We start from the raw sequence: 27,660 nt of genomic DNA, 5'->3' as shown, positions 1-27,660 counted from the left end.
ACTATTGATTGATTGATTGATTGGTTGATTATTGGTTGGGGAGGGGCCGGGAGGTATGTCTGTGGAGTGAGCTCTCTTTCTACTATGTGGGTCCTAGGGATGAAACTCAGATGGTCAGTCTTCATGGAAAGCATTTTTACTAGCTGAGCCACCTTGCTGCCCCTCTTTTTAGTTTTTTATAGAATTTTCCTAAGTACAGTTAGCTGCTATTTTGAGCTCTGCATTGTGTTTTTTAAAAATAATTAACATAAATCTACTAATGTGAGCTGTTCCTTCCTAGTACTTTTGTCCTGAGCTATTTCTACAACTAATGCAAACAGGGCTTCAAATTACTATGTAATGGTCATTAGGGACCAGATCTTACCCACCTAGCACTTCTCACAGTGGCGAGACCCTGGGGAAGTGGATGTTTTGTTAGAAAGCCAGCAGCTGTAAGTGGAAGGGGAATTGCTGTTGGTTAATCGTATTGCTAAAACTTGAGTTCTCCAAATGAGATATGCTTATATCCTGGGAGAATCGGGCTTAACTGGGATTTCCTTTTGCTATCTGAGCTTGAAGACTGAAGAAAGATCGTGAACTTTTCCCTGTGTTCTGTTGCACAGAGTCCCAGAGAATAACAGCTGCTTGCACAGAGGGGGTGGAAGATTTGAGGTCACTTTAGGGAGAGTAATGCACGAGGTATCACCAAGGTAGAATCATAGATCCTTAGCTTTGGTGCACATAGAGTTGATATTTTCATCCTAAGGACTTTTCTCTCTGCATATAATCTGCATGTAATCTGAAGGCCAGTGGTGGAGGGCAGATGTCACAGGTAAGGACGACACAGTCTTCTTGTCCTTGGTTGTCACCATCCTTAAGTAAGGGACGGAGATGGATTAAGGCAGACACTGCCCAAGGACATTTGTCTGGTAGAATCTGCTCACTCAGAGAATTCCAGGTCTGTCAGTTCTCATAGCCTATTCCCTTAGCCAAGCTGCTTCTCCTTGTTGCCATCTTATACACAACTTTATTCTGTGGGGCACTTGACAGTCTAACAACTGCAGAGAAGGCCTGTTGCCAACTCAGGCGTATTGGCTCAGGGACCTCTTATGGACAGGAAATATGAAGAGACAGGTGAAGATTTCTTGCCTCAGACTTTACTAGATGGCACAAGTTATTCTAAAAGTTAATCAAAGCCTGTGAAGTAGATGTTCCTATGATGCCCTATACCTAAAAGGATGACTGAAGAATACAGTTCTTTCCACAAAAACCTCCTTTTGGCTTTCATAATCAATTTTTTTTTACTACCTCTGTATAGAAACAGGACAGTTATTTTTGTGTCCACTGAACTAAAGATCAATTGATTACATAACAGAATTCCTTCAAGAAAATGCCTCATAAGAAAATTTATTACCTAAAAATTTCGAGCACCATGTGGTTGTATTTTGTGTGCTGAACCAATAAACTCATTAAAATAACACCGAGTGAACCCAAACATGGCACAATGAAAGCCCACATTAACCAACCAACTTTAAAATAATATCTTTGTTATGGACTAAGGTTAAAAATTCAGCAAATTCCTTATATTTTTTCCACTTGAGATCATGAGTGGTTTTCTACTTTCCTGAGAAATACACTTTTGTGGCTTTTTGATCAAAGCAAATAGACAACCCTGCCCTTAGTTAACCAAGGTTTTGAGAGGGGAAAAAAAAAAGAAGACAAACATATGTCTGATTTTTTAATGTAAAAATTCTTAGAGTCAGTGTAGACTTTAGAAAGATGTGTTCAGAATACAACTCGCCACAAGTGTGTGTGTGTGTGAGTTTGAGTGTGTGCTTGTGCGTGTGTTTCAAGGGAGGTATGGGGGGGGAACAAAGGAATTTGGCTGCAAAATTGAGTGATAGTTTGCAACACTTGGCTTCCAGTTGTGAAAGATGAGCAAGAGAGGGGGAAAGGCTGGGCTAACAAGGATCCACTTGAGGGAAGGTTAATCTTGGCTGGCAGGCGGACGGGGAGGTCAGCTCAGAGCAGGCCTTCTCAGCTGGAGTGAGGCTCCCTTTGCCAGGCCAACTGTGTTCTGCATTTCAGCTTCTGAATTGAACTGCAGGCTGCTTCAGACAGCCAGCACCTCTGTCTCGCCTCTAAAAAGGTTGTCCCGTCACTGTCATGTCCCGTCAAAGTCCACTATGTATCATTTCTGCCAAGCAAGCAGCAAGGGCTTCTTACTGATAGGTTAGGGGGTGTGTCATGTGCACATGAGATCATTTTTCTCATGTCTGCTGATAGACCATGACTTCTTTTGAAGGCAAGAGGGATAAAGCAGGCACAAATAAGAGGTGATATACTTGGAAAATTAGTAACTGCTATATCTTTTAAAATAATCAATGTTAAGCTAATTACAGATTTAAGGTACAAGAGACGCATTCTAGAGACTGTGCCCTGATATATCCTAAAATCTCCAAACAGAAGCATTTATTTGATGGGGAAGTTTTTATACCGAATATAATTTATAGTGAGCTTTTTTTTCACTCATTGCTTTTTTCCCATGTTGATGTTATAACCACACATTATTAATGTATGTCAAGTTTGCAATAACAAATGAATCAAAAGTCCAAGGAAGCTCATCATGAATTTCAGGGAACGCTTTTGGTGTTAAGGAGGAGATATTTTCTCTGATTTACAGGATGCTGCTGGTCTGCAAGACCACATCGGCCCAATCTTGCTAAACTTAATTACATTAACTTGTAAACATAATTACACTCGTATAGTCTGTGTTAGAGAAATAGCTCTCTACTCTGAATCATCACGGAAACCCGTCATGGCTCCTCTGTGACACCCACTCCTCTTATTTATTTTGAGGATAAAAACATTCACCTGTTAAAGAAGGTTTGTAATGCTCACCTGATCATTTCAATGACCACAGCTACTTCATTCAACACATAGACGCAGCCACAGAAACAAGGAAATAAACATACATGTGAATCCTTCCTCCAAGCTCACTGCTCCATCAGCCTCTACCTGTCTCCAACTACTGCAGATTCCTCTGACTAGGAAGCAAGAGAAAGTCTTCTGAAGTGCAAGGAAATGGGCATGTGTCTTGCTCGATGTATAACGGTGGCCCTACACTATACACCAGAATGCTCATTTTAGGGGAAATGAAAAACTGCACCTTGCTCGGGAATTCCTTGAAGGGACACTTCTGATATGAGAGTTTCATTGTCTTCTTGGAAAGAAAAGTGTACACGGTCATCACAGGTCATAACTAGACATTAAGAACTGGTTTTCTTGTATTTATTGAGAAACTGGCCTTGATGATAAATATCCGTATCCCTGAATAAACTTACAGACCTTCATGTCATGAATAGTTCGTACATCAAAAGGCTGTTATGGTATATTTAACATATCATCAATGTGTATTCATCAACGTGTCTAGCATTCAGGAGGACAGGGTAAATTTCAATTATTTTTATTAAAGCAATAAAGTAAATTGGATATGTTAATTCTCTCTTGTGTGTTAAAATAAATAATTTGTTACATCATGTAAGCCGTCTCTAATTTAATTACATTTCAAATGGAACTGGGCAATCATCACACATACTGATCTCTATCTAATTTTTCTTCTTCTCCTTTTTTGTCACGGGGATTCCAGCAGCTAATGCAGCCAATTATGTTAAGTTCAACATTGCAAATATTTGTCGAACATTGATTTAAAAGCCAAGCATTGATGTGAGCCTTGGATATGAAGTAGAAAATCTCCTTCCCTTCAAGAGCTTGCAGCCAAAGAAGGAGTCTATACTGAAGAGAAAAAGTAATGAAATCTCATTCTGGAGTGTTCCCATTAGCTTAAGGGGTATATATATATTCACCATCAATGGTTGATTCTTTTGTGAACACTCAAAGTACATTTCAGTGTCTTCTAGATATACAGTTTTCAGGACGGAATACACAGAGCGTGAAGAAGTCCTCCTGCAGGGCAAACATGCTTTAAACGATCTCTCCACTATTATCAACAGTGTTGAGCTTTCAGTGTGCTCAGTAGGTAATGTTATTCCATTTCATAAATCAGACAACTCTTGTTCTGTCGTCTACTTTCAAATAAGGCTCAACCAATGTAACAGAAAAATTAGCTGGGAGAGATGGGAGAGAATACGTTTCAAGAAAGGACCCACTTCCTACTATATAGCTTATGGATAACAACAATAATATTAAACTATGAAAAAAATTAGTAACAAGTTCTATATCATAACTTTTGGACTCCTTTTCCCCCAGATACTGAGCTTCCCAGGTGAAATGAGGCAATTCCATGAGAGCAAAACGTTAAAGAAAATAGTGAATTGAAGCTGGCAGATGTGGGACCGACAGAGTGACGCAGGGACCCGAGCTCCCAGGCACATGTACGCAGCGAAACACCACTGAATTTACCAAACAGCAGCTGTACGAGATAAGCAGCTTGATTTGCGTGGCCGTCTGAAATTCATCAGCGTGGCCTCAGTGCTTGCCCCAGTCATCTCCCTGCTACAAACCGGGCGCTCTACCCGGGAAGCATTGTGGTGGGTGTGAGGAGATTGAATACTGGAGAGAATTTGCCTCCCTGTGAAGACCTCAGTTTTTCAGGAATATCAACTGGAGGGAAGAGAAGATGTTTACACAGAAATGTGACATTTGGTGCTATTTCACTTTTGTGTAAGTACTTGAACAAAATAAAACTTAACAAAATTGCTCATGTAGAGTTTACTATAGCTTTTCATTTATGTCCTTATGGCCAAATGGAAGGGTAGTTGCACGTATTATTAAAATTACTTAACTGCTTCAATTTGATAGAATATGAACACTCACTATTTATTAATAAAATATTAATAATAATTGTTAACAATTAGTGATAAAAATAGAACATTTTATTAAGGTAAATATAAATTAGACACCAGCTTGAAAACTACCAATATTATGTAACATATTTAATTATGATGGTTTTATGGGATTGCTTGGCCAATGTTATTTTTACGCCTTAGGCAGTTCTATGCTTTGGAAATTAAAAAGCAACCGATTAGCTCAAATTGAGAACTGTGTTATGAGAAGTTATATACAAATTTTGTGCACCCGAGCTCCCTAGGCTTACTGGTGTGACTGCACCATTGAGGTCTTATTTCTTCATTCATCTCTCCTGACATTCATGCATCTTTAGTTCCCCTTTAGATAGAAGAAAATGTAGATGGGAGAAGAAAAGAACCTGAATACCATGTTGTTCTATGTGCACATTCATTGAAGTGTCACAAATGCTGTGATATACATACTGGACATTTGTTCCAAACTCATGTTATTAAATTGTTTGAAACTTAACAATTTAAAAAATATTTCAACTAATTTAGCCAATTAGCATCAACAGTTGCTCCTAGAACATAATATCTACTGGACTCCCAACCCCCAATACTGGGGAAGATAGACTTCATTACAATGCAACGAAGTTATGAGTATTCTCCCTTAAACATAATATAAATAACACACATGCCAAAACAAACGGTACACATTTTGCAATTGGTCTAAATTGTAGGACATACCTATTAAGCCTTTTGGAACTGTTTCTAAAGGACCAACATTTTCTTTTGCTTAAAATGCTTGTCTCTGTCCGACAAGAACCAGAAACATTCAATTTTTGAAGAAGATTCTGAAACCTTTAAAAAAATTTTAACTTTGAAACTGCATCTTAAGTGTTTAAAATGTGTAAGAGTCTGGAGCCATACACAGTATAGCTGAGATTTTTCTGGTTAGTTCTAAGTAACACCAGTTTTTATTAATTAGGTATAGAATTAAACTTTGTTTTAAAATACCATATGGAGAAGCAACCAAATCACATAAATACAAAGGTTCTTTTGATTCCCTTTGCCCCACAGCCTTCTTGCTAGGGGTTGGAGTGTTGAGGCTGTTAAACATCTACAAGGGAAAGCTTAGCTCTCATTTAAAAGTAAAATAGCTAGTGGCCTATTTTCCATATATTTCCATATAGTGCACTATATGGACAAACAAAGTAACTATATTGGGCTCCCCAGTACCATGCTAACTGGATGACGAAAACATAAACTAGCATGCAGGAGTCTTCTTTTATGACCCTGTACAAAAAACCGCCTCATTGGATGGACTAAAATAACTCAGCCGAAGATTAGATGCCAGGTCCATTGCCCCTCTGACCGCTCGCTCACACAATGGTTGTCTACTTTCTGTTTTAACTTCTGTGGCATGCGCCTGATGTTCTGCCGAGTGAAACTTACTGGGCCCATAAGCAATAGGAGTGGATGAGGTAGATAGGGAAGAGGGAGGAACGAAAGAGCTGAAGGAGAAACTTCAGGTTTTCAGTGATGTTCAGTGGTCTCGATATGGGCTCCTGGGGAAGAGTGCAGGCTCAGTGCAACTGTGGAGGCTCCCTTTGGATTTACATTCTCCGAGAAGAGAGGTTATAAAATGATGCATAACGCTCATGCCTTATATGAAGAGGGTTAGGAAACCTTTACCTATCATGTGTATTAGGCAGCCACCAGATTGTGGCTAGTCTATCTGGCAAGTGTTTACAGCTTGAAATGATGTACATTTTTACATGATGTAGAATATAATTCTGTGATGAGAACATAATTTTAATGCTCCCTTTAAATGTTTCAAAAAATCTAGTTCTTAAAACAAGAAAAATCAAGAGATCACATGATTATTTGCTCGAATATGAGTAAATAAAAATCCCCCGTTTGCAGTGGTTCTCACCACTGGGTGGGTTGGCAAACCTCTGTCTCCGAAAGAATTTACACTACAATTCATAACACTGGCAAAATTACAGTTATGAAGCAGCAACAAAAATAATTTTTGTGGTTGGGGAACTCAACATAGCATTAGGAAGGTTGAGAACCACTGGGTTAGGAATTGACATCCAATGCGGAAATGCTCAGGTAATACTAGGGGGAACCAAAAGAGGGCGTCACTTACTCCTAAGTCTGCACAGAAGCCCCTTGAGCTGTCACACAAAACTCAAATTCTCAACCCAGGGTGAAGGGCATGCCACCTCTGCTCCTAGCATTTTGTGAGAAGAAGAAGAAGGAGAAGAAGAAGAGGAGGAGGAGGAGGAGGAGGAGGAGGAGGAGGAAATCACAAGTTAGGATGGTCAGGCAGGTTCTTTCACAGGACGGCTTGCTATATTCAGCCCTCACCTCTCCAGAAATGTGAGACCTGAGAGGAGTCTACCAGTGTTCACAGACACTCTGAGGTTAATGTTACAGAAGGCACAGAGAACCCTTTTCTTTAGAAGGGGTGTGTGTGTGCAGAATGTCATCAAATAGCATGCAAATGCGACAATACCCTTCCTAATTGAATCTTAACTTTCAGGGCTTGTCTATAGTGAGTGACAGAGAGTAGTGGCAGTAGGTGGCAGTAACTTCTGAGATGAGAAGGAAGGATGTAGTTAGATACATCTGAGGTATATGGGAAATCATGTAAAAAAAAGAATTTTAGGCTTTTAGTAACATAAGCCCAACAAATGTTCATTCCTTCACGAGGGAGAAAAAAAAGTAAACCCGACACTCCGTCAACTTGTTTGCATATTTTGTAATATGTTATATGATATGTTTGCGATGTGAATGAGGGGCCGCTTGCTACACTTGTCTATAGTCAAATTTCCGCAGGGTTGGGGAAATAGCATAGTCCCTAAAAGAGAAATTACCAAGCTGATCTCAGAAACAAACTGGAGAACACATTATCCCTCGAATTACTGAGGTTAGCAGTTAAACTAGGGAGACTGGGGGGAGGGAAGCGTGCTGAAGTCTGTGGCAAGACAGCTGTTCGGAAGGAAATGTAAATTCTGAGAGAACGCTTGTTTCCCAGAGCAGAATTCCATCCCTAAAAAATGATCACCGCATGTAATGAGTTCAACTAAAGGGAAACCTGGTGGGGAAAAATTATGTTCTATCCAGGTAAATAAAAGTGACCTGAATAGTTTCATGAACCACGGAGGTGCCCAACACAGGAAACCTAGGAGGCTGGTCTCTTGCTCTGAGTCGTATCAAAACAGGTTGAACCAACCGTATTTTCTGTTGCTCATTGTCTCCAGAAAAAAACACTCGCTGCCTAGCAGAGGAACATTGTGTAAGCCTGGTGTTTCTTCTCTCAAAACTCCTAATCAGAGCGGGGGCGGGGGGGGGGGGGGAGACGAACTCACAACCACTTCAGCCAACCCCTGCCAAGGTACATCAGAGAGAGCCAAAACTGGGAACACAGGGTTTGGGATGGGCTCGGTGAAATGTCTTGATTTAAAAAAAAAATTCAAGACCACAAATTTCACCTCGTAGTTAGGAGATCGTGTTACCCCAAGGTGGCTTCGTCCCTGGTCTGTGGGCCCCAAGGAACCGAGCTTCAGATTAGAAGGAGAGTTGGGAGGAGTACTTATCTCGGTCCCACAGAGATGAGTCGCTTCTGAGTCACCTCATCTACCCCACCACCTGTCACCCTCCTGCCTGGGCTTCTCAGAGACCACATTATAAAGGAACCGCAGCCTCGTTTCCACAGTCGGGGATTTGGACGCGGTAGCAGGGGCAGAAAAGCTGGGACGATTCCCAGGGGCTGATAGAAAGCTCCAGGTCCCCGTTTGGATGTCTTAGGCGCCCCTGTTTACCAGCCCCGGCTGCCTCCAGCCCACTTCCCTTTGCTGCCCCGGGGGAGGAGATGGTTAAAGATTACAATGTGGCCGGCGGTACTTCAAAGGGCGGTTCGGCCAGCCAAAGGTAAAGATAACGTTCTGGCAGCTCTAATCGGGGTTTGTGGTTGCCACATTTTAATCACTTTGTTTAAAAAAAAAAGAAAAGAGAAGAAAAAAAGAAGAAGAAAAGAGATTTCACCACAGTCCAGTGCTTGGGAGAGGGGGGGTGAAGAGCAGCACCCCCCCACCCCAGGGGTTTGAAGAAGTTGTGTTTCTCTTGCAGGGAAAGTTTTTCAGCCCCGACGCCGAGGTCGCGCCCGTGAGCAGTAGGGCAGCCTGCCCTTGGGTTCTAGGTTCCTGAGCACAAACCCCCCACTTGGCACACAAATGCGCACATTAGGAGGGACTGGTCTTGGGACCTGCCAGGCGCTGCACTTCATGAAAAGCAGCTCTCTGCCCGGTGCGCTTCAAGCTGCTTCTCCCAGGGTACAGAAAGCCAGGCTCTGCTCTGTCAGAGACACGTGCCTCTCTCTGGAGGCTGAAACAGGTCTAGTCAGGATGCCCTTGGCAAACTCGCCTGTCCCCTCCAGAGCTGGCGTGCGCCCGGGAGCCCTAGCCTAGGTTCCCCACTTATTCCCAACCCCCCTTTAGTCCCGGGCCCGCAGCGAGGTGCGCGGGGGCGGGGGGCGCACTTACAGGTAGGAGGTGAAGACGCTGAGGTTGGAGGGCAGCTCTGAGAGCCCCAGGTCGGAGCAGTCCACCCTGAGCAGCATCCTGCCATCCAGCTCACAGTGACAGTGTGATGGGCAGCCCCGCGGCATCACATCGGGTCCTGATGGGCTGCCGGCGGCCACCAGCTGCAGCAGCGCCAGCAAGGACAGGAGCTTGTGGACGCGGGAGGTGTCCATGGTGCCCGAGACTGGGAGCAGAGAGCCAGGAGCCTGTAGAGGGCAGCGCCGGGACTGATGCAGAATCGAGGTGCTCCAGGCTCTTCTCCACCGGCTTCTGCAGCTCACCAGGCGTCTGCAACCCCAATGGGCTTCTGCTGGGTCGTAGGTCCGTGGGGACTGCGCAGAGAACCGTGGTCCCGCCCGCCTCCGGAGCCCTCTCTCTGGAGTCGCCGCAGTGGCGGTGAGCGTTGTTGCTGCTGCAGGCGGTCTGAGCTGTGTGCAGCAGCATCTCCGCTCGCACGCTCCTTTTTTAAAGCGCTCCAGCCAAATTGCGCGCCCAGTGACGTCAGCGCAGCCTTGCTTTCCAGGCACCCCCGAGCCCGGCCTCGCTTTCCCTCCTCCCTCCCACCATCCCTCTCCCTGCCCTGGATCCGGCTGCCGGCGGCTGGCAGCCTGAGGTCTTGGCGAGTGCTGGGTGCTTCCAAGGAGTGGGTTCCAGCACCCAGCGTCCCGGGTCCGGCAGGGGACCCCCACCTGCACCCACCCGCTACAGTTCCTGGGTACACGTGACTGAGATGTGAGAATTAAGGGGGACCTGCTTCAAAACAACGTAAGGGGACACTTAGGGACTGAAAGATAGATAACACAGGCTTTCTCTCGTCCAAGTCAGATAACCTAGGGGATGCACGCTGTGCTTTTAAAGAGGACCAGAATCTAATCGGAAAGATAGGCATCACAGAACTAGAGCAGGAGTCCCCCGGGGAAGATGGGGAAGATGGGTGGCCTTTTTGATCCTTCCATCAGGGCGCTGTCTGGCTCCCTCTTGCTCGACTATCAAAGCCTCAAAGAAATCACTAAACAAATAAAACTAGTAAGCCAGTGCTCCAGGGTCCTCCCAGTTCATCCTGGACGAGGGAGGCAAACTGACTTTAAAAAGGCTGCGGCCTCAGGCTGGGGCCGATATTCTTATGCTGTTCCCTTTGTGGAGGGGGTCTTAAAACCAAGAGCGACCCCACTCAGGTGAGCCTCGTAGGCTCCCCCTTCCCCTTCCCTCCCCCCATCCCTCCCTCCCATCCTCTTTTTTTTTTTTTTTTTTTTTTGAAAGTAGACCTCAGTGAAGTAAAAGAGGACAGTCGACCGCACCTGAGTGAACAGCTGTGAACTTCAGGCCAAGCCTTCCTTGCCAACTTTCAATAACGCTGTTTTCCCTCTGGACCACAGGAAGGCTTGATAAGGATTGGGGTCCAGACACACACACACACACACACACACACACACACACACACACACACACACACACAGAACAGTCATGGTCTTTCTCATCTTACTCATTTACCCAGGGAAGAAATCATGGCCCAGCATTTGGGAAGAGTAGTACCACTGAGACCCAGAGTTAGTCTTGGTTTCTGGAAAGCAGGTGCATTTCCCCACTGTGTTCTTTCTCCTAACTTCCTCTCTCATTCACAATATACCCATTGCTGCTGCCCTCTGCCTCCTCTCACAGAGTTCTGTCTTTCTCAGCCATTCTGTCCAAACTTAGAGAATGCCGCCTCATTGGCTATTTTCCTTCCATTAAAAAAATGGAACTGGAGACGCACTCTTCTGTAAGTCCCATGGGTACCTGTAGGGGTACAGTCAGAGTATCTACAGTCTCCTAGACCTTAGGTACCTTTACCCAAGGATCATTCATCTATAGTGACCTGTGGATAAGAAGACCAAGGGTGATGGTGGTCAGTATAGCTGCCCTGAGGGCTATCCTGAGCAAATGAATGTTCTGTTTAATCAACTTCAGCTTGATTGCTTTGAAGAAAGCGATTACCAGTTCGTCAACACAGGCATGCAGAGATGGCTGTGCCCGAGATCCTGTTTAAAAGCACCAGACAACTAACTTCCTTTGATGTCAGTGCTACCTATAGGAGCACAGCACTGTCATGGACCAGTGAGAACTGTTGGAGCAGGCAGAACTGTCCGTAAATCTAGATTCTTCCAGTTTCTAGTTGCTTGGTCTCAGACCCCAAATGAGCCAACTCTCAGTAACCTTCCCGGTAAAGCAGTTGGAGGTATTATTTATCTTTGTTGTCCTAGATGTCACAGTGTCCAGAACTTGGCCCACCCCAAATTTACAAGCCATCAGCGATTTTCCTCTTTTTTTTTGGTAAGGAATTGAAGCCTGTTTTTTGTTTGTTTGTTTGTTTTAATTTTTCTATTCGTTTTATTTATTTATTTATTTTTATTTTCTATATTCTTTGAAGCTTGTTAACACACGAAGGTGGGGCAGAAAGGCTTCTGATTTGGTAAATCAGGGAAGACAGATATGTCAAATAAAGCTGGGGGGGGGCAGGGGGCCAGTGATGGAGAGCAATGACATCTTCCTTCTTTCCTTTCCTCTTCTTCACCCTCCCTTCCTCCCTCTCTCCCTCCCTCTCAACTTCTCCCTCTCCCTTTTGCATATTCAATATTTACCTCCCAGTGGTAAGAATGCTCCATAACTCTCCTTTGGAGCTGCCTCCCAAACTTTGATTTGGTCGGCCTTATAGCTGATAGCTGACCCCAGGAGAACAGCCTGGGTCTGTTTGGGGAATTGTTACGAATCCTGGAGTCAGAGCATCCTCACTCTGACCTCAATAGCTCTAAGTCCAAAACCCCTGAGTTCAGGGAAGGTTTGGCTTCTGCTTTAGAGAGAAATCTCAGTGGGAATAAAGGAATCCTTATAAGGTCACCTGAATCTAAATCCTTCCGTTCCTAGCCCCACGTGCATGAACACATAGTATTGTTACCTGCTTGACCCAGTGAGAATTCATCTATGGCCGAATAAAACCCAGCTCAGTAGAAACCTAGAAAGCATAGGACTTCAGAGGGTCTGATGGTTCTTCCAGCTCTCGAAGTCCCAGTGCAAGAGATGCCGTGCCTTGACAGTGAGAATGCTACGGATGATGGGGAATTGATTTCTTGAGTAGAGATGGATGTTAATTACTCAAGCTTCAGCAAAAGATGAAAACACAGCAAAACCAAATATTTTGCACCCAAAAGGAAAGTTTCAATAAGACTTGTGAAAATGATGTGTTTTCTAGAAAATAGCATCTAATTTATAAGTGTTTCAAATTGAGCAACCACATTGACTGGACCTTAATGGTGACAGTCACATATGAGGCTGTGGGATTCAGGGACGTTGTCATTTTCGTCTGACATTTAAGGATGGGAAATGTCAGTTTTTATGTTGGGTTTTGGGGCCCAAATTCTAACCTGAGTCTTTGTCCTGTGCTAAGCTCTGTGCCCTTTTCCTGGAAACTTTAGAAACTGGAGAGAACCTTGTGTTTATTATAAGTTTATTGTGATATATATCACTATATATCTTTGTATATACCAATATTCACATATGTTCTAATATATATATATTCATACACATTCTGAAATATTCTGACATATGAATATTCATATATTCTGAAATATTCTGATATATGAATATTCATATATATACATATTCATATATATATATACACATACACACACACATATATGTTCTGGATTCTCTCCACAGCTAATTGCCTATTGGAGTTAGAGAAAGGCACTCTATCTTTCACGTGATAATAAGGTTACCAGGGTGACGCTAGACTCATTTAATATTCTTTATGGTTCTCTTTATGATTTTTGGAAAGTGTGTCAGTATTAATGAGTTACCGAGTAATGGAACAGTTCATGCTAGAATGGAAATCACTCTACTTCTTTAGACCTTTTGCTTCAAGTTCCTTGATGCCAGTAAGGTGTAGTCTGGAACATGTCCTACTTTCTGGCCTGGCTAAAGGAATGTTTCCCCAATTCTTTAATCTTTAATGGAAGTCCACAACTCAAAACATCATGTACGCCACGAGAATTACTAACAAGCTTAGCTGAAGCATGCTGGGATCATTTTAGCTAGCAGGTAAGTCAATATTTCTTTTACAAGAACAGTGAAATAGTGTTTACACAACTGGTGGGCTATTATGGACTTATTTAACTTGTTTGAAAGAGTATAGAGCCCATTATTTGCCCTCCTCATTTTACATTCATGATATAATCAGGCTAATGCTGAATGTCTTAACTTCCTTTTACCGACAATGCCTAATTAATCGAGAAGGGAGGAGGAGTAAGACTTAAGAAGAAAGATCTATTTTCTTTGCGGGATTATTTATTTTGTGAGAAAGCATTAGTTCAGCTAATTCATTACTTTGAAATAGCCCATTATGTAAAATCAATTTGATCTGTCTTTGATTTTATCAAACATAAAGGCCACCTTTAACTGTATCCATATGTTTTAAAGGAGAGGACAACGGGTGTGTGATACTACGCATTCTTTCGTTCGTTTTGACCCTCTTGTCTAATTCGTCTCTCTGATAATGAATGCTCTCCTACCACCAGCCTGCCTCCTGGGAGCACGCGTCTCATCAAACTCAGTTGGAAACCAGGGAGAGTTTCTTTTCAAACTAAGAATAAAAATAACGAGGAAAAAATAGCAAACACTTGAAATGCTCTCCCTGCTCATTCATTCATGTGACTTATTCAGTTCATATATATATATATATATATATATATATATATATATATACACACACACACTGTCCTAATGTCCAAGCAAACCCTTCCATATGTTCACTGTTCGCATGCTCACACGTAAACGGCAGGACTCTGGCAAAACTTGTGCTCCAACAATGATAGAACTTCTTCCCTCTTCCAGGTGCTTCCCCAAGACATCCTGGGACCACATTCTATCCTGTGCCTTAACACGTCGTCTGCAAACCTCAGAACATAAAATCTCCACTCCATGTGGGGAAAGGTTTAGTGATAAATATGTAGTAGCAAATTTTGAACTGAGCTATGGTAAGTCTCTTTGTAGTCTTTGGCTCATGTAAACATTCAAATTCTGCAGGAGTACAGCTATTGTTTGACTTCAGGGTGCCTCCCTAGATCCTATTTGTAAATAGGGGAAATTTGTAAAATATAGGACACAGCATTCTAAATAAATTGTATTTTTTTTAAAAAAAATCTCCAAAATTCTGCACTCTGTAACATCTATGATTTTGACATTTTTTGGCAAAGGACCGTAAACATGTCAACATTAGCATATCAAGGAGTATCTATTTTCAAAAGAGAAAAGAAAAGATCAAGGCAGAAAAAAAGTTTTTTTTTTGTTTTGTTTATTTTGTTTTTGTTTTGGATGAGGAAAGAGTGGGAGATCTAATCAAGACCAAAGCCTGGGGCCAGGGTGATAGTGTCGCCAGTGATGTGCTTCTCACACACGAGGACCTGAACTTGTTCCTCAGCCCCCACATAGGCACATTCCTGTGATGCCAGGACTGTGGGGGCTCAGTAGTCACCTGGTCAACCCAAAGTTGTGCCTGACTCCTTCTCAAAAGAAATAAGGTGCAGAGTGTCTGAGGAAAACACGTGGCATCAACTTCATGCCTCCATACACACGCACACACATGGACATGGACATGGACAGACATACATGTACACACATTCAGAAAGAACCCAGCCTGGAGAAGGAAAAAGAGGTAAGTGGTTAAGCTTAGGTGATGTCTGACCATTGTGGGACAAGGTCTCCGTTATAAAGACCGTATCAGAACTTCCCCTGAACTCAGGTTCTTGACAAATTTCTATGAAATGGGAGTAGAAAACCTTCGGTATGTTGACAGCTGACTCTCTCGAACACTAGAGGATAGATACCAGATAGTGTATTCAAGACAGGAACAGACGAAGTGATGGGCATGAAGCTGTGGAAGACGGAGTGGAAGTGTCGACTTTGAGATCCGATGCCATGAATATGTGCAATTCAGAAAGGGAAACAGACAGCAAGAGGCACTGTTTCCCCTAGCATTGCACTCTAATGAGTCCGTGCAAGCATCGTAGTGTGCTACAATGTCATAAAGCTGGGAAAAACCTATTGCACAAATGCCGTAGCTCAAGCCGGTGGGTGAGTCAGCATGAAACACTGTCCAGAGTACAGCTATTAAACTTTACAGAAACCTTTTGTGGAGTGTTACTAGGTTTGTGGATTCATAAAAGTGGCCTGTTTGTTTTTGTTGGTCTTTAACAAGATACAATGTTTTGATTTTGAATGTCCTTGATTTCTTTTCTTTTGTACTGTAGATTTTTAGATTGGAATTGAAATCTCATTGTAGTCTCAAAAAATTTTTCTAAATCTGTTTTCTAAGATGTGATATACCTCTCCCACTTCTTCTTCTTCTTCTTCTTCTTCTTCTTCTTCTTCTTCTTCTTCTTCTTCTTCTTCTTCTTCTTCTTCTTCTTCTTCTTCTTCTTCTTCTTCTGTCATACCCTCTCTGTCCATCCCACTCCTGTGTTTTATCCCCACTTTTCTACCAGGCTTACTGAGCATGGGTAGATGGTGAGGCTCACTAGCTCAGTCACGGATGAGAGCAATAGCTCATCAGCTCAGATCTTGGCTTCCCAAGGACTAGAGTACAAACTCTGACTAGTCGTGGTTAGGCTGTGTAAGTTGAAACAGTTAGTTGGAGACCCAATGAAAAATGATATTTTGTTAATCCAAAAATTGTAATTAGCACACACAGTGTTAGAGCTCACCGTTGGTTTTCAAACAGAGTTTGTTTTGCTGCCTCTCCTCCCTGCTCTTCATCCCAGCGTCCTGCTCTGTGCTGTCTGGGCCATCCTTACAGTTTGCTTTGTGCTTCTATAGTTACATGACTGTTACCATTCTGCATTCCTCGAGGGGGTGGGGAAGAGGGAAGGGGAAGGAGAAGCAGGGGAGAAGGAGGAGAAGATTAAAAAAAAGAGGCCGAGGAAAAGAAGAAAAAGAAGAAAGGAAAGGAAGGAAAGAAGAAAGGAAGGAGTAAGAGGCAATAATTATAGCTTTCGAGATATCAAACTCACACATCAGAAAAATTCCCAGAATGGTGCTGACCATAACCTTTGTATCTTCAAATATCTCTTGAGGTGATTATTCAATTTGAATCACACACAGATTCTTGTTTGTGGATGTTCTGTAGAGTTCTTCACGTTTGTGCTGCTTGCTATCAGTATTCAACATAATATACGGCTATAAAATCCAGTATCTGGGCTCTACGTTGGCATCCTAACTGCTTCTATGGCAATCATGTTTTGGAAGGTGATTTTTAAGTTTCCTCTTTCTACTTAAGCCTTTCTCATCTCTTCCGAATTGGACTTTGATGCGGTTTTCAAGCATCTTCTGTCTTCTGTTTTCTTTTCGGTGGCTAGTGACACATCTTCCCCTCCTGGTCTTAAAAACACATTCTTTTTATACACTGTCTTTGTCTTAATCTTTTTGTACCATCAGACCACATTATAGTTTCTGAAGGCATCCTACCAGTGTTTGTTTGATGAGTCAGTAACCTGATGAATGAGAGCAAGCTTATTATAGAAACACTGGAAAAATAAACAAGAGGAGGACAGACTAAGATTCATCTGCAGTTCTACCACTTGGCATTAATGGGGGGAGAGGGGAGGGGGCAAGATTGTATCTATTTCTTCTCGATCTCATTGTTATTCACACATTTCTACCTAAGTGTGGTCACATTCTACTCAAAATGGAAAAACAAATCCCCGTGCCATTAAACATCTTCATAAATGTGGACTTCTCTTTCTTCATGAGCATTTATTTTTTCCTATTGTAGAGCCAAGGACCGTGGGCTCAAGGCACTTGCAATGCTTCCCTAATTTGGACTGATGAGATGTTCACAGTTGGGATGGATATTCAGATGTGACGAAAGTAGTGTGAGAATTTGCAGAATTGTTTATGGATAAATACCTAACATTTCTTTTTATTTTCCTTTTTGATGTATATAGCCTGTGTGCATATGCCTATGTGCATGTGTGTATATACATGCAAGTATGCATATGTGTGTGTGTGTGCGCGCGCGCGCGCGCGCACACACACACACACACACACCCCTTCACATGTAGGTGCTTATGGAGGTCAGAGGTTGATGTTGAGATATTTTTCCTTGATCACTTCTCTATCTTATTATTATTATTTTTATGAGATAGGCTCTCTCGCTGAATCCCAAGTTTGCTGTTTCAGTTACAGTAGCTAGCCAGCAAGCCCAAGATTGTCCAGTGTTCACTGTATAATTCTGGGCTTACAGCCATATATTACAAGGCTTAGCTTTTACACTGGCTCTTTGGATCTGAACTCAGATCCACATGGTTGTGTAGCAAGCTCTCTCCACACCGAGTTACCTCCCTAACCCAGTAACATTTCCTGACTGCCAACTACGCAGCAGTTACTACTTAAGAAACCTTACAGTCATCATTTTATTTAATCTTCAGTACACACTAGCAACATTCTCAGTTTATAGATAAAACATATCCATGAAGACATTAAAGTCCAACCATCATATACCCTGAATGTGTGACATCTGGGATTTGGCTATAAACAGGCTAATTTCAAACTCATGCTCTTAACCCTACCCACAACCACCACACATAATTTTATGCAGCTTCAAGGGTTGGGGCACAAACCATAGAAATATCAAAACTTGAGAGAGAGAGAGAGAGAGAGAGAGAGAGAAAGAGAGAGGGAGAGAGAGAGAGAGAGAGAGAGAGAGAGAGAGAGAGAGAGAGAGAGAGAGAGATGAGATGTTAGTGTGGCTATAGACAGGGTTCTAGAAAGACCCAAGGGTGAGCAGCCTCAGGGTCAAAGATTATAGTCATTTATTGGGCACATTATTATAGTTTAAATCAGCTATTTATCAGAATAGTTTAAAATTAATCATATTTGAAGGAATAATTACAAATGATTTTTAACTATCAGTTTAATACTATATTTAATAAATAGTTTATTTCTAACCACTTTCTTCAATAGAGTCATCTCAAGCAATTTGAAAAGGATTTGTTAGTAACTACCATAATGAGCTGAATTATACTAGACTCATGACTAGTGGATATTTATCCATTGGGTATTTCTTATTTCTACATTTGAATAGGTATTTTTTGTCGTCTGAAGTGTGTTCGTGTACATTTTCTTATTTATTAGGTCTACCTCTGCAGAGCCGTCTATGAATATGCATGTGAGCGAACCTGGAAAACCCTGAGCAGCTAGCTATTCATTGCTAGTAAACGTCACACTGAGGTCCCATGTTCGTCCCCCACCCCCACCCCCGCCCCCGGGGCGTGTGAACTCTACTTGGGATGTTGGACTGCATTTCACCCTATGCCACCATCGGGTGATGGGGTCGCGGGAGGCACCGATATACTGCTTAGGGCTGGGAAAACAAATGCAGCCCAAGATGGGGAAACCAGCCTAGATGAGAAATGAGGCAGGCTGGGGCTGAGGAGGTAGCGATTCCTTAGCTCCTGGGTGTCCAGTTGCTGCTGGAAACCGCTTGGAGTCAGGAACGAAGGTGGCCCACAAACCAGCAAGGAGGCCTGGCCATGGAAATGGGGAATTCTGGCTGATGTCAGGGGGTGAATGTCCAGGAGTGTGAAAGGGCTTTCTGCGTGAGACGTGGGCAGCGGCTCTGTATGACAAAGGCTTCCCCCTACAGAGGTTCTTGAAGAGAGAGACAGTCCCGGCTGGTCCATACTGTTTATTCACTGTCTATCATGGAAAATGAATACATACCCCTTCCCTGGGGTGGACCACAGATTAAATACTTTTTGCAGGAAGGAATGTCTGGAAAGGAAGCTTATTGGCTAAGCCCCCAAATCTAGACACCTCATTTGCATGGAGCACGTAGTGCTCAGTGGTCACGTTCTTTATGCAGGGACTTGTGGTCACATGTTCCAGGCCTGGAATGGTCGGGAGTAGGTGAAACATCTGTCCTCAGATAGGTGCCAGGGGTTCTGAACCAACTCGACCTTACCAAGTTTCCTGGCATGGTTCACTGCCCCACACCACACCATTGATAATGCTTAATTACTCTGGGCTACACAGTGAGTTTGTCTCTACCATCACTTTAATGAATAAGGTCCTGAACTTCTCGAAGTGCGTGGTCTGGTGTGAGCGTTGAATATGTGTCCATGCACTCAGAGATCCGTGCTGACAAACTGCTGAGTTCTAGCGCCTACCAATCCGGAAATAAAGCCAAGACGTGTAAAAATGTGCTCCGTTTCTTAAGAAGAGGGCTGACACCCGATCGGTTTGTTTGGCAATCCGTTATTTCGGAGACAGGCGAAGAAGCAACAGTATTCTAGACAGTTATCCTTGTCAGCTGATGAGAGGTAGTTTTACCTTTTTCTTTTTGTTTCGTTAGGCATTGCTCTGATTTCCCTTTGTGTGTGAGTCTCTGTAATTGTGGTGGTTGGGTATAGGTTCATTTTAGTGGCAGATGGATAAAAGAATCTAGGAATCTACTAGTTAATGATAGCTAGCTAAAGCATCATGTTGTTATCTTTCTGCGGTTCGGACAAAACACTCTGACCAAGGCAAATTATTGAAGAGTCTGTGTGTAAGCTTTCTTATAATGTCAAAGGTTTAGGGTCCATGACCATCATGACAAGGTAGACAGGCATGGTCCAGAGCAGTCTGAGGGCTCCCATCTTATCCACAAGTTGCAGGCAGAGGGAGAGAAAGACGGGGTAGGCTTTTGAAACCTCACGGCCTCCTCCCCAGTGATATATCTCCTCCAGAAAGGCCACGCCTTCTAATACTTCTCAAACAGTTCAACCAGCTAGGAACCAAGCATTCAAATGCATAAATCTGCGGGGAGGGTGGGGCAGGGTGGGGCATTCTCATTCAAACTACCACACAGAGTTTCACCACTGCAGTTTTAGGATAGCATTGAGTATTGGAGGTGCATGGCTCCTGCAGAGACAGGCAGTACAGCTCAGGTATCTGATTTGATTTTTTTTTAAAAAAATATTTTACTATTTTATTATTATATGAGTACACTGTTGCTGTCCTCAGACACACCAGAAGAGGACATCAGATCCCACTACAGATGGTCGTGAGCCACCATGTGGTTGCTGGGAATTGAACTCAGGACTTCTGGGAGATCAGTCAGTGTTCTTAACTGCTGAGCCATCTCTCCAGCCCCTTGATTTGATTTTTTCGAAAGGCATTGTTTAGAATCTTTTAAAAACTAGATCAGTGTCTTCTATAGACTAGTAACACACCAAACCAACCAACCTAACTAACAAACAAATCCAAAACAAAACAGAACAAAAGGCCTACAGTATTTTGGGTTACCACTCCAGTACTAGGCCACCATGGTCATTTTTTAATACACTAATGCTGACGTATTACTGTTGAATAACTATGTATGAAATGAGAGAAGAGATTGTATTTTTTTCTGTGAAATTCAAAGTGTTTGACAATGCGGTTTTTATTTTATTTTCAAATGCAAATGCTTTTCAGTGTTCCCACTGAGAGCTGTGTTCATAGCTCAGCACTGAGCATCACTGAGACTCTAGCAGGCCCTTCATGGAGAATAAAAAGGCATCTGAATGATAAGAAAAGAAAATGTCAATTGCGCAATTTTTAGATACAGAGTTAAAAAAAAAGAACTCTAAGAAAGATGTCATTTTAGAAAGGAAAAGCACAAAACTTGGCTTATTCTCATGTATTAATGGAAGATAAAACACATAGCACAATAACTGAAATTAATCCTTAGCAACTAGAGAGGCAGTCAGCTAATACCAATTAAGAAGTAAAAAAATTTTTTTTACATGATATGCATAAGACAGAATAAATAGTGATAATATCTATCTGGCCTCAGAAGCAATGTGGGGCTGCTTGCTACTTCTATTGGGAAAATAATATCAACAAAACAATAATAATAGCTACAGTGCTAGAGTAGCGAAATCAAATAGTTCCTCAGGCAGTCCGTGTAGAATGGGAAGGCACCCATGCTGCTGGACTTAAATTCAAGGGAGAGCTATAAATTAAAGTTCACGAGTTTCTATAAGAACAATGCATTTGCAGTGGCTTGTGTGTAATTGTGTGTATGAGTGTATATATACACATACATACACAGAATCATGCCCTATAAGGGACTAACCATTATTTATACTGTAATAGATCTTGTTTCATAAGCACATATTTCAGATTCAGAATCGCTTTACTTTTGTCATCATTCTTAATGCTTTCACTGTAGTTAGGAAGTCAATTACTACGTAGGAAATACTATCTATTATTACTCTATCTATTACTACCATAGGAAAACTATTCTTTCATTATGTTCACTTAATTGACAAATATTTATTAGGGGCTTACTATGGTGAGATTGTATTCTTGACTCTACAGACCAAGCAAATGCAACAGGGAAAGACTCTAGGATCTTTACAGTGTATTCTAGCGGCTGATAATGAAAAAGTAGATAACTATAAACTATGCGGACCAGATGGCCATCAGCTAAGGCAAACGAACGAGTGACCAAAACCAGGTGGGGAGGGTGAGTTGCAGTTTGCAGTGAATGGCTTAAGAAGAGGTGTGGGTGACTTCAGAGTAAAGACCTGAAGGGCGCGGGAGGGGAGCATGCATTGTGGATGTGGAAGTACCGTTCCATGGTTCCATGGGCGGGGTACGGGATGAATGCAAAGGAAAGCCGGCTGAGCACATCTCAGCGATCCATTTCTTTTGCTTCCTGACTGGGGATGCAAGGTGACCAGGCAACCCGATCTTCTGCCGCCAAGGCTTCTAGCCCACAATGGCCAGCATAGCCTATACCTTTAAGCTATAAACAAACCCTTCCTATCTGAAATTCATTTTGTCAGGTATGTTGCCTCAGCAATAGTAAAAGTGACTAATTCAGGGCCTTACAGTCACGGGGAAGTGGGGGAGGCATTTCCCAGGGGAAAGAAACTGGGAGCACAAGCCCCTAGGTGGGCAGGCTCAGTCCCCCAGTGCCCTAAGAAGAGAAGCACAGAGTGGCTTCAGTGTGTAGTGAAGAGAAAGGCTTCAAGGTGGCGCCAGCTTTTACCTTCAGTCAGATGGGGATTTGAGTGGGGTTTGAGTGGGAGGGCCTCGAGTAGATTACCTATCCATGGATGACAATGTTGAGCACTGATGGGTGAAGGGGGCGGCAGTGCCTTGAGTAGATTACCTATCCATGGATGACAGCATCGAGCAGGGAGGAGCTGAAGGGTGAAAGGAGGCAGGAAAGAAAGCAAAGTTCTTATGATCGGATCACAGCTTGATCTGAGGCGTTCTCAGAGGCAGCAGCACGGGGCTGGACTAGGATCAGAGCCTGGATACTCTCTGAAAACAGAGCTGATGGGCTTTGCTGATGGATTGGATGTAGGGTTTGTGAGACGGAGGGAGGGATCAGGAAGAAGGATTAAAGGTTTTTGACCTGAGCAACTGGAAGGATAATATCGACGTGGATTGAGGTGGGGAAGACCGTGGGAAGAGAGGGGGATGGGAGAGAAGGTTGAAGCCGGGCATGCTGACTTTGAAAGCGTATTATATTTCTAATTGGAAACATTAAATATGTGCTTGGGCTTGGATATCTTGCTCTCTGAGAACTCCGGGCTGGAAACAAAGATTTGAAAACTGTCAGAATGTAGTGTCTTAGGGTTTCCATGGCTGTGACAAAACACCATGACCAAAAAAAGCAAGTTGGGGAGGGAAGGGGTTATTTGGCTTACACGTCCATATTATTGTTCATCAGTGAAAGAGGTCAGGACTAGAACTCACACAGGGGAGGAATCTGGAGGCAGGAGCTGATGCAGACGCCGCCACCGAGGGGCGCTGCTCTCTGGCTTGATTCCTCTGGCTTGCTCAGCCTGCTTTCTTACAGAACTGAGAGCTACCAGCCCAGGGATGGCACCACCCACAATGGACTGGACCCTCCCCCACTGATCACTAATTCAGAAAATGCCTTACCCCTGGACTTAGGGAGGCATTTCCCCAACTGAGGATCCTCCCTCTCTGATGACTCTAGCTTGAGTCAAAGTGACACAAAACTAACCAATACATGTAGAGTATATTAAAAACAAAGAGGATCGATTTATTTATTTATTTATTTATTTATTTATTTATTTATTTATTTAGATTCACTTTACATCCCTGCTCAATGCCCCCCTCCTGGCCACCCTGTCCTTGCCCCCAACTCCCCAACTCTCCCTCCCCTTCCCTCTGAGCAGGTCCTCCTGGATATCCCCCATCCTGGCACATCAAGTCTCTGCTTAGTTAGCCACACCCTCTCCCACTGAAGCCAGACAAGGCAGCCCAGCTAGAAGAACATATCCCACGCACAGGTAACAGCTTTTGGGACAGCTTCCATTCCAGTTGTTCAGGACCCACATGAAGACCAAGCTGCACATCTGTTACTTATGAGCAGGGAGGCCTAGGTCCAGCCCATGTATACTCAACATAGAGGTTTTTTGAGGTCACTGAAGTAATAATCAGAGAGAGAAGAGGAAAGCCATCCTGGAAACCCTGTAGGGGTGTGTGTGTGTGTGTGTGTGTGTGTGTGTGTGTGTGAGAGAGAGAGAGAGAGAGAGAGAGAGAGAGAGAGAGAGAGAGAGAGAGAGAGAAGGACTACCTACAGCATTAATCATTGGGCAGGTTATTCGTGATTCTGAATGAGAACAGTTTTGATAGAGATGTGGGATTAGATCATACTAGGGATGGATCCAAATAGTCTGTTTGAAAATGTGTGAGATAGACACGCGACATATTCTCTAAGCAAAAGACCTGAAACATATTTTAGATGATGAGATACAAGCATTGCCCCTGGCTGACATTTATTAAGTCCCTATTTGTGCCAGGCATGTGTTAAAGTCTTTACATGTATAATGTTACTCGACATTTCACACTATAAATATAAATCATTACACTATGTTCTCAGTTTTATAAATGAGAAAATGGAAGCGTGTAGATTTTATGAGCTTTAAAAAAGTGACCTTGTTAATAAATGATAGAGGAGGAGTTGGGAGCATTTCCTAAACTTTTAATCTGACTGATCATGTTGTTTCTAAGCTGTATTCGTTGCTTTTGGGAAGTGCTCTTATTCACTGGAACGTAACTTTCTAGAATGAATTTTGTTTTTGGTGTCCTTGTGGATACGTGTGCAAATGCTTGCACATGCAGGTGCATTGCACCTGGAGGCCAGAGGTCAACTTTGGCCATTGCTGTTTCTTTGTTTCTTGAGATCCAATCTTTCAACAGCCTGGGGCTTGCTGATTCAGGTAGACCAGAAGGCCATCAAGCCCAGGGATCAGGCTGTGTCTACTTCCCCAGTGCAGGAATTATAAGCACTCACCACAATGTTGGAAACCTGGGGTACACTCAAGTACAGTCTTTTTGAAGTGTACTCTCAAAGCAATGATACGGCAAAGCCACCGGCTCCAACACATTCACGTTCACAGCATTCTATAAGTTGGATCTTATTGTGTTTATCCAGATTTTGCACATGGATGCTGGAGCTGGGTTTAGAGAAGTTGAATAAACTGCCCAAAGTCACAGAGATTCTAAGGATTGACCCCATGTCCTCTGAAATTACATTCCATGCTCTTTCCACTACAACATGCATGTAAATTTAGTTAATTCCCAGGCTCAGCTTGAAATATTATATCTCTGCTCATCTGTGTAAAATTGATTACTCTCATTTGATGCACCATTATAACTCTGACAGCTGGTGCCACGGGGGCCACGATTTTAGGAAGCACATATGAATGTTTTAATTAGACTTGTTTTCTCTGTGAAGCACATTAGTTGGGGTTTTTTCTCCATTAAGATTTTATATAACACAATGGAAGAAAAGGCAGACTTGCTGTGTGCATGGTTCTGCTTTCCAGGGTTGTTAACTCTTTGGGGGATATGGCTAGAAATGATGAGTTGTTCGAGAACGGGGGTGAACATACATTGAGAGAGAGATTTCTGGATTTTGCTGTGAGTGGGGCTCAGGAGTATGTCAGTGCTTTTCAAGAATGACTTCCAAAACTTCCCATTGCATCTCGATCTCAACAGATCTGTTGATTTCTTTGTACCAGTATGCACTTGCCAGGTCTACTTTTGGTCAAGCTCTATGACAGATTAAAAATGCAAATATAGAGGCTGGGGAGATAGGTCAATTTGCAAAGTGCTTGCCTCACGAACACCGGACATGAATCTAGTCCTCAGAAAAGAAGCTGGGTGTAGAACATGAAGTTGGGTGAGGAGGAAGATGGGGGAGGACCTGAGAGGTACTCAGGAGGCTCATGAATATGATCAATCTCTACATTATAAGAAATCCTCAGGTGATTGATGTTTTGTAAAAGCTAGCTACCCATTCTGTGAAAACTAACAATGCCAACCTAGAGGACCCAGCATGAGTCAACTCCCTCTCCATTATACTACTACCACCAGTACCATTTTGGGTTATGTTATGTGGTGGTTTGAATGAAAATATCTCCCATAAGCCCATAGGGACTGGCACTATTAGGAGGTGTGGTCATGCTGGAGTGGGTGTGGCCTTGTTGGAGGAAGTGTGTCACTGGGGGTGGGCTTTGAGGTTTCAAGTGTTCAAGCCAGGCCCAGTGTCACATTCTCTTCTAGCTGCTTTGCTGATGGAGACAGAATTCTCAGTTACCTCTCCAGGACTGAGCTTGCATGTGGTCTACCATGCTTCCTGCCTTGCTTCCTGCTATAACAATAATATACTAAACCTCTGGGTCAATTAATTGCTTATCTTTCTAAGAGTTGCTATGGTCATCGTGTCTCTTCACAGCAATAGAAACTCAGTTAAACCCCTTCACATCTTCTTGTAGTCCCTTAAAGTCTTCTGCTTCTACAGAGGCTCACACAATCCTAGTTTCTTTTCTAGAACACCCCCTTTTCTATGTTGGTGTAAGAGACCTTCTCTGATCACCCAGTCTGAAGTAAACTCCTCAATTCCTCTGCATTTTCTTCAAAAGTAGTCATTACAAATTGCACTTACATTTTTTGTAGGTTTATTTTATTTCACCTATCCCAATACAAATGTAAGCTATAATTTCATTTTGACCCACTACTGCCTGGCATATATGAGATATTTAATAACATCTAGAATAACTGAGTGCCATTTTGAAAACTGTGTTCTCAGTTTGAGGTATACGCTCAATGTTTAGAAGTAAGTCATCTAATGTTTATCAGCATTAGCACCATGATGACATCATAAGTCAGTTAGTGGCAGAGAGTAGGTGGGCATACTTGGGGTGGACATATCAGGATGTTTATGGAATAGATGCCAACTCTCTGATCTTATGTTATAGTTCACTGACCGCCTTAAAGGCAATTAATGTACAAGGAAGAAGTACCAGGGGATTAGGTTAAAGCTACATTCAATATCCTACCATCAAGAAACTGAGATGTGGAATTTCAGATCTTCACCGTCTCTCCTCTTCTCCAAATCTCCCAAATTGCTCCCAGTCTCATTCCTAGCTCTGAATTCAGACCATCTGCTGTGGCCTCTCCTCCCTTCCTGCCCCCATTTCCAGTAGATTACAAAAATCCCCTTTAACCTCCCTTTCCTCTACTCACCACTTTATCCCAGCCCTAACCCCAGAAGGAATTCTCTTCAAACTCTGGCCAAGCCAGTCGGGGGAGCAATCTTCCAGTCTCTGCCCCAGTTCTGTAGCACAGTACCTGTTGTGTCTTCTCCTTACTCTTTACCCCCATTACTAGGGAACTAAACAGATCTATGTGGGACACCCTACTTCCCTCCCTCTGTGGACCTCTTAAGCCTTCTATCCCATTCTCATACCTACCACCTCCCAATACCTAGAAAGACACTCTATTCACAAACCCCAATGACCATACCTGGAAGAATCCTAGAAGAATTCCCTACTAGCCAACATACAGCTACCGTACTCTTTCTAAGAACCAGAGAAGGCAACAGACACTGAGTAACAAAACACCCACCCAACAAGAACGAGACCAGATATCAGCACCTAGAATTACGGTTATCTCAAACTCAGACACTTAGATGCCATCATAAAAACATAATCAATAAAGACAAGAACGCTGTTTCTACGCCGTTTCTTAGCAACCCCGTCACACACAGTAGGCTTTGAGAAATGGGACACAGTTGAGGCACAACACACGGACCTTAAAGGAGCCATTGCGAGTAGGACAGGGGATCCTTAAAGGAAATGAAGAAAGCTCTTAAAGAAATTTATGGAAACACAAACAAGGAGTGGAAGGAAATGAATAAAATGGTTCAAAACTGAAGGTGGAAACAGAGAATCCAC

General features: G+C 42.9%; 1 protein-coding gene across 3 annotated transcripts in view; it reads right to left on the bottom strand.

The window, feature by feature from the left end:
• The window catches only part of Lgr5 (leucine rich repeat containing G protein-coupled receptor 5), a 127,679-nt gene extending 118,127 nt beyond the window's left edge, over positions 1-9,552 (bottom strand). For all 3 annotated transcript variants that reach the window (XM_052165411.1, XM_052165413.1, XM_052165414.1), the window contains exon 1: positions 9,341-9,552. In XM_052165411.1, the coding sequence (XP_052021371.1) occupies positions 9,341-9,552 (212 nt within the window). The remainder of the gene's footprint in view (positions 1-9,340) is intronic.
• Positions 9,553-27,660: the final 18,108 nt, after the last annotated feature.

Source organism: Apodemus sylvaticus, chromosome 20 (genome assembly GCF_947179515.1).
Source record: "Apodemus sylvaticus chromosome 20, mApoSyl1.1, whole genome shotgun sequence".
NCBI lineage: Eukaryota > Metazoa > Chordata > Mammalia > Rodentia > Muridae > Apodemus > Apodemus sylvaticus.
The sequence above is the reverse complement of the archived record's forward strand: the minus strand, read 5'-3'. Positions and strand labels throughout refer to the sequence as shown.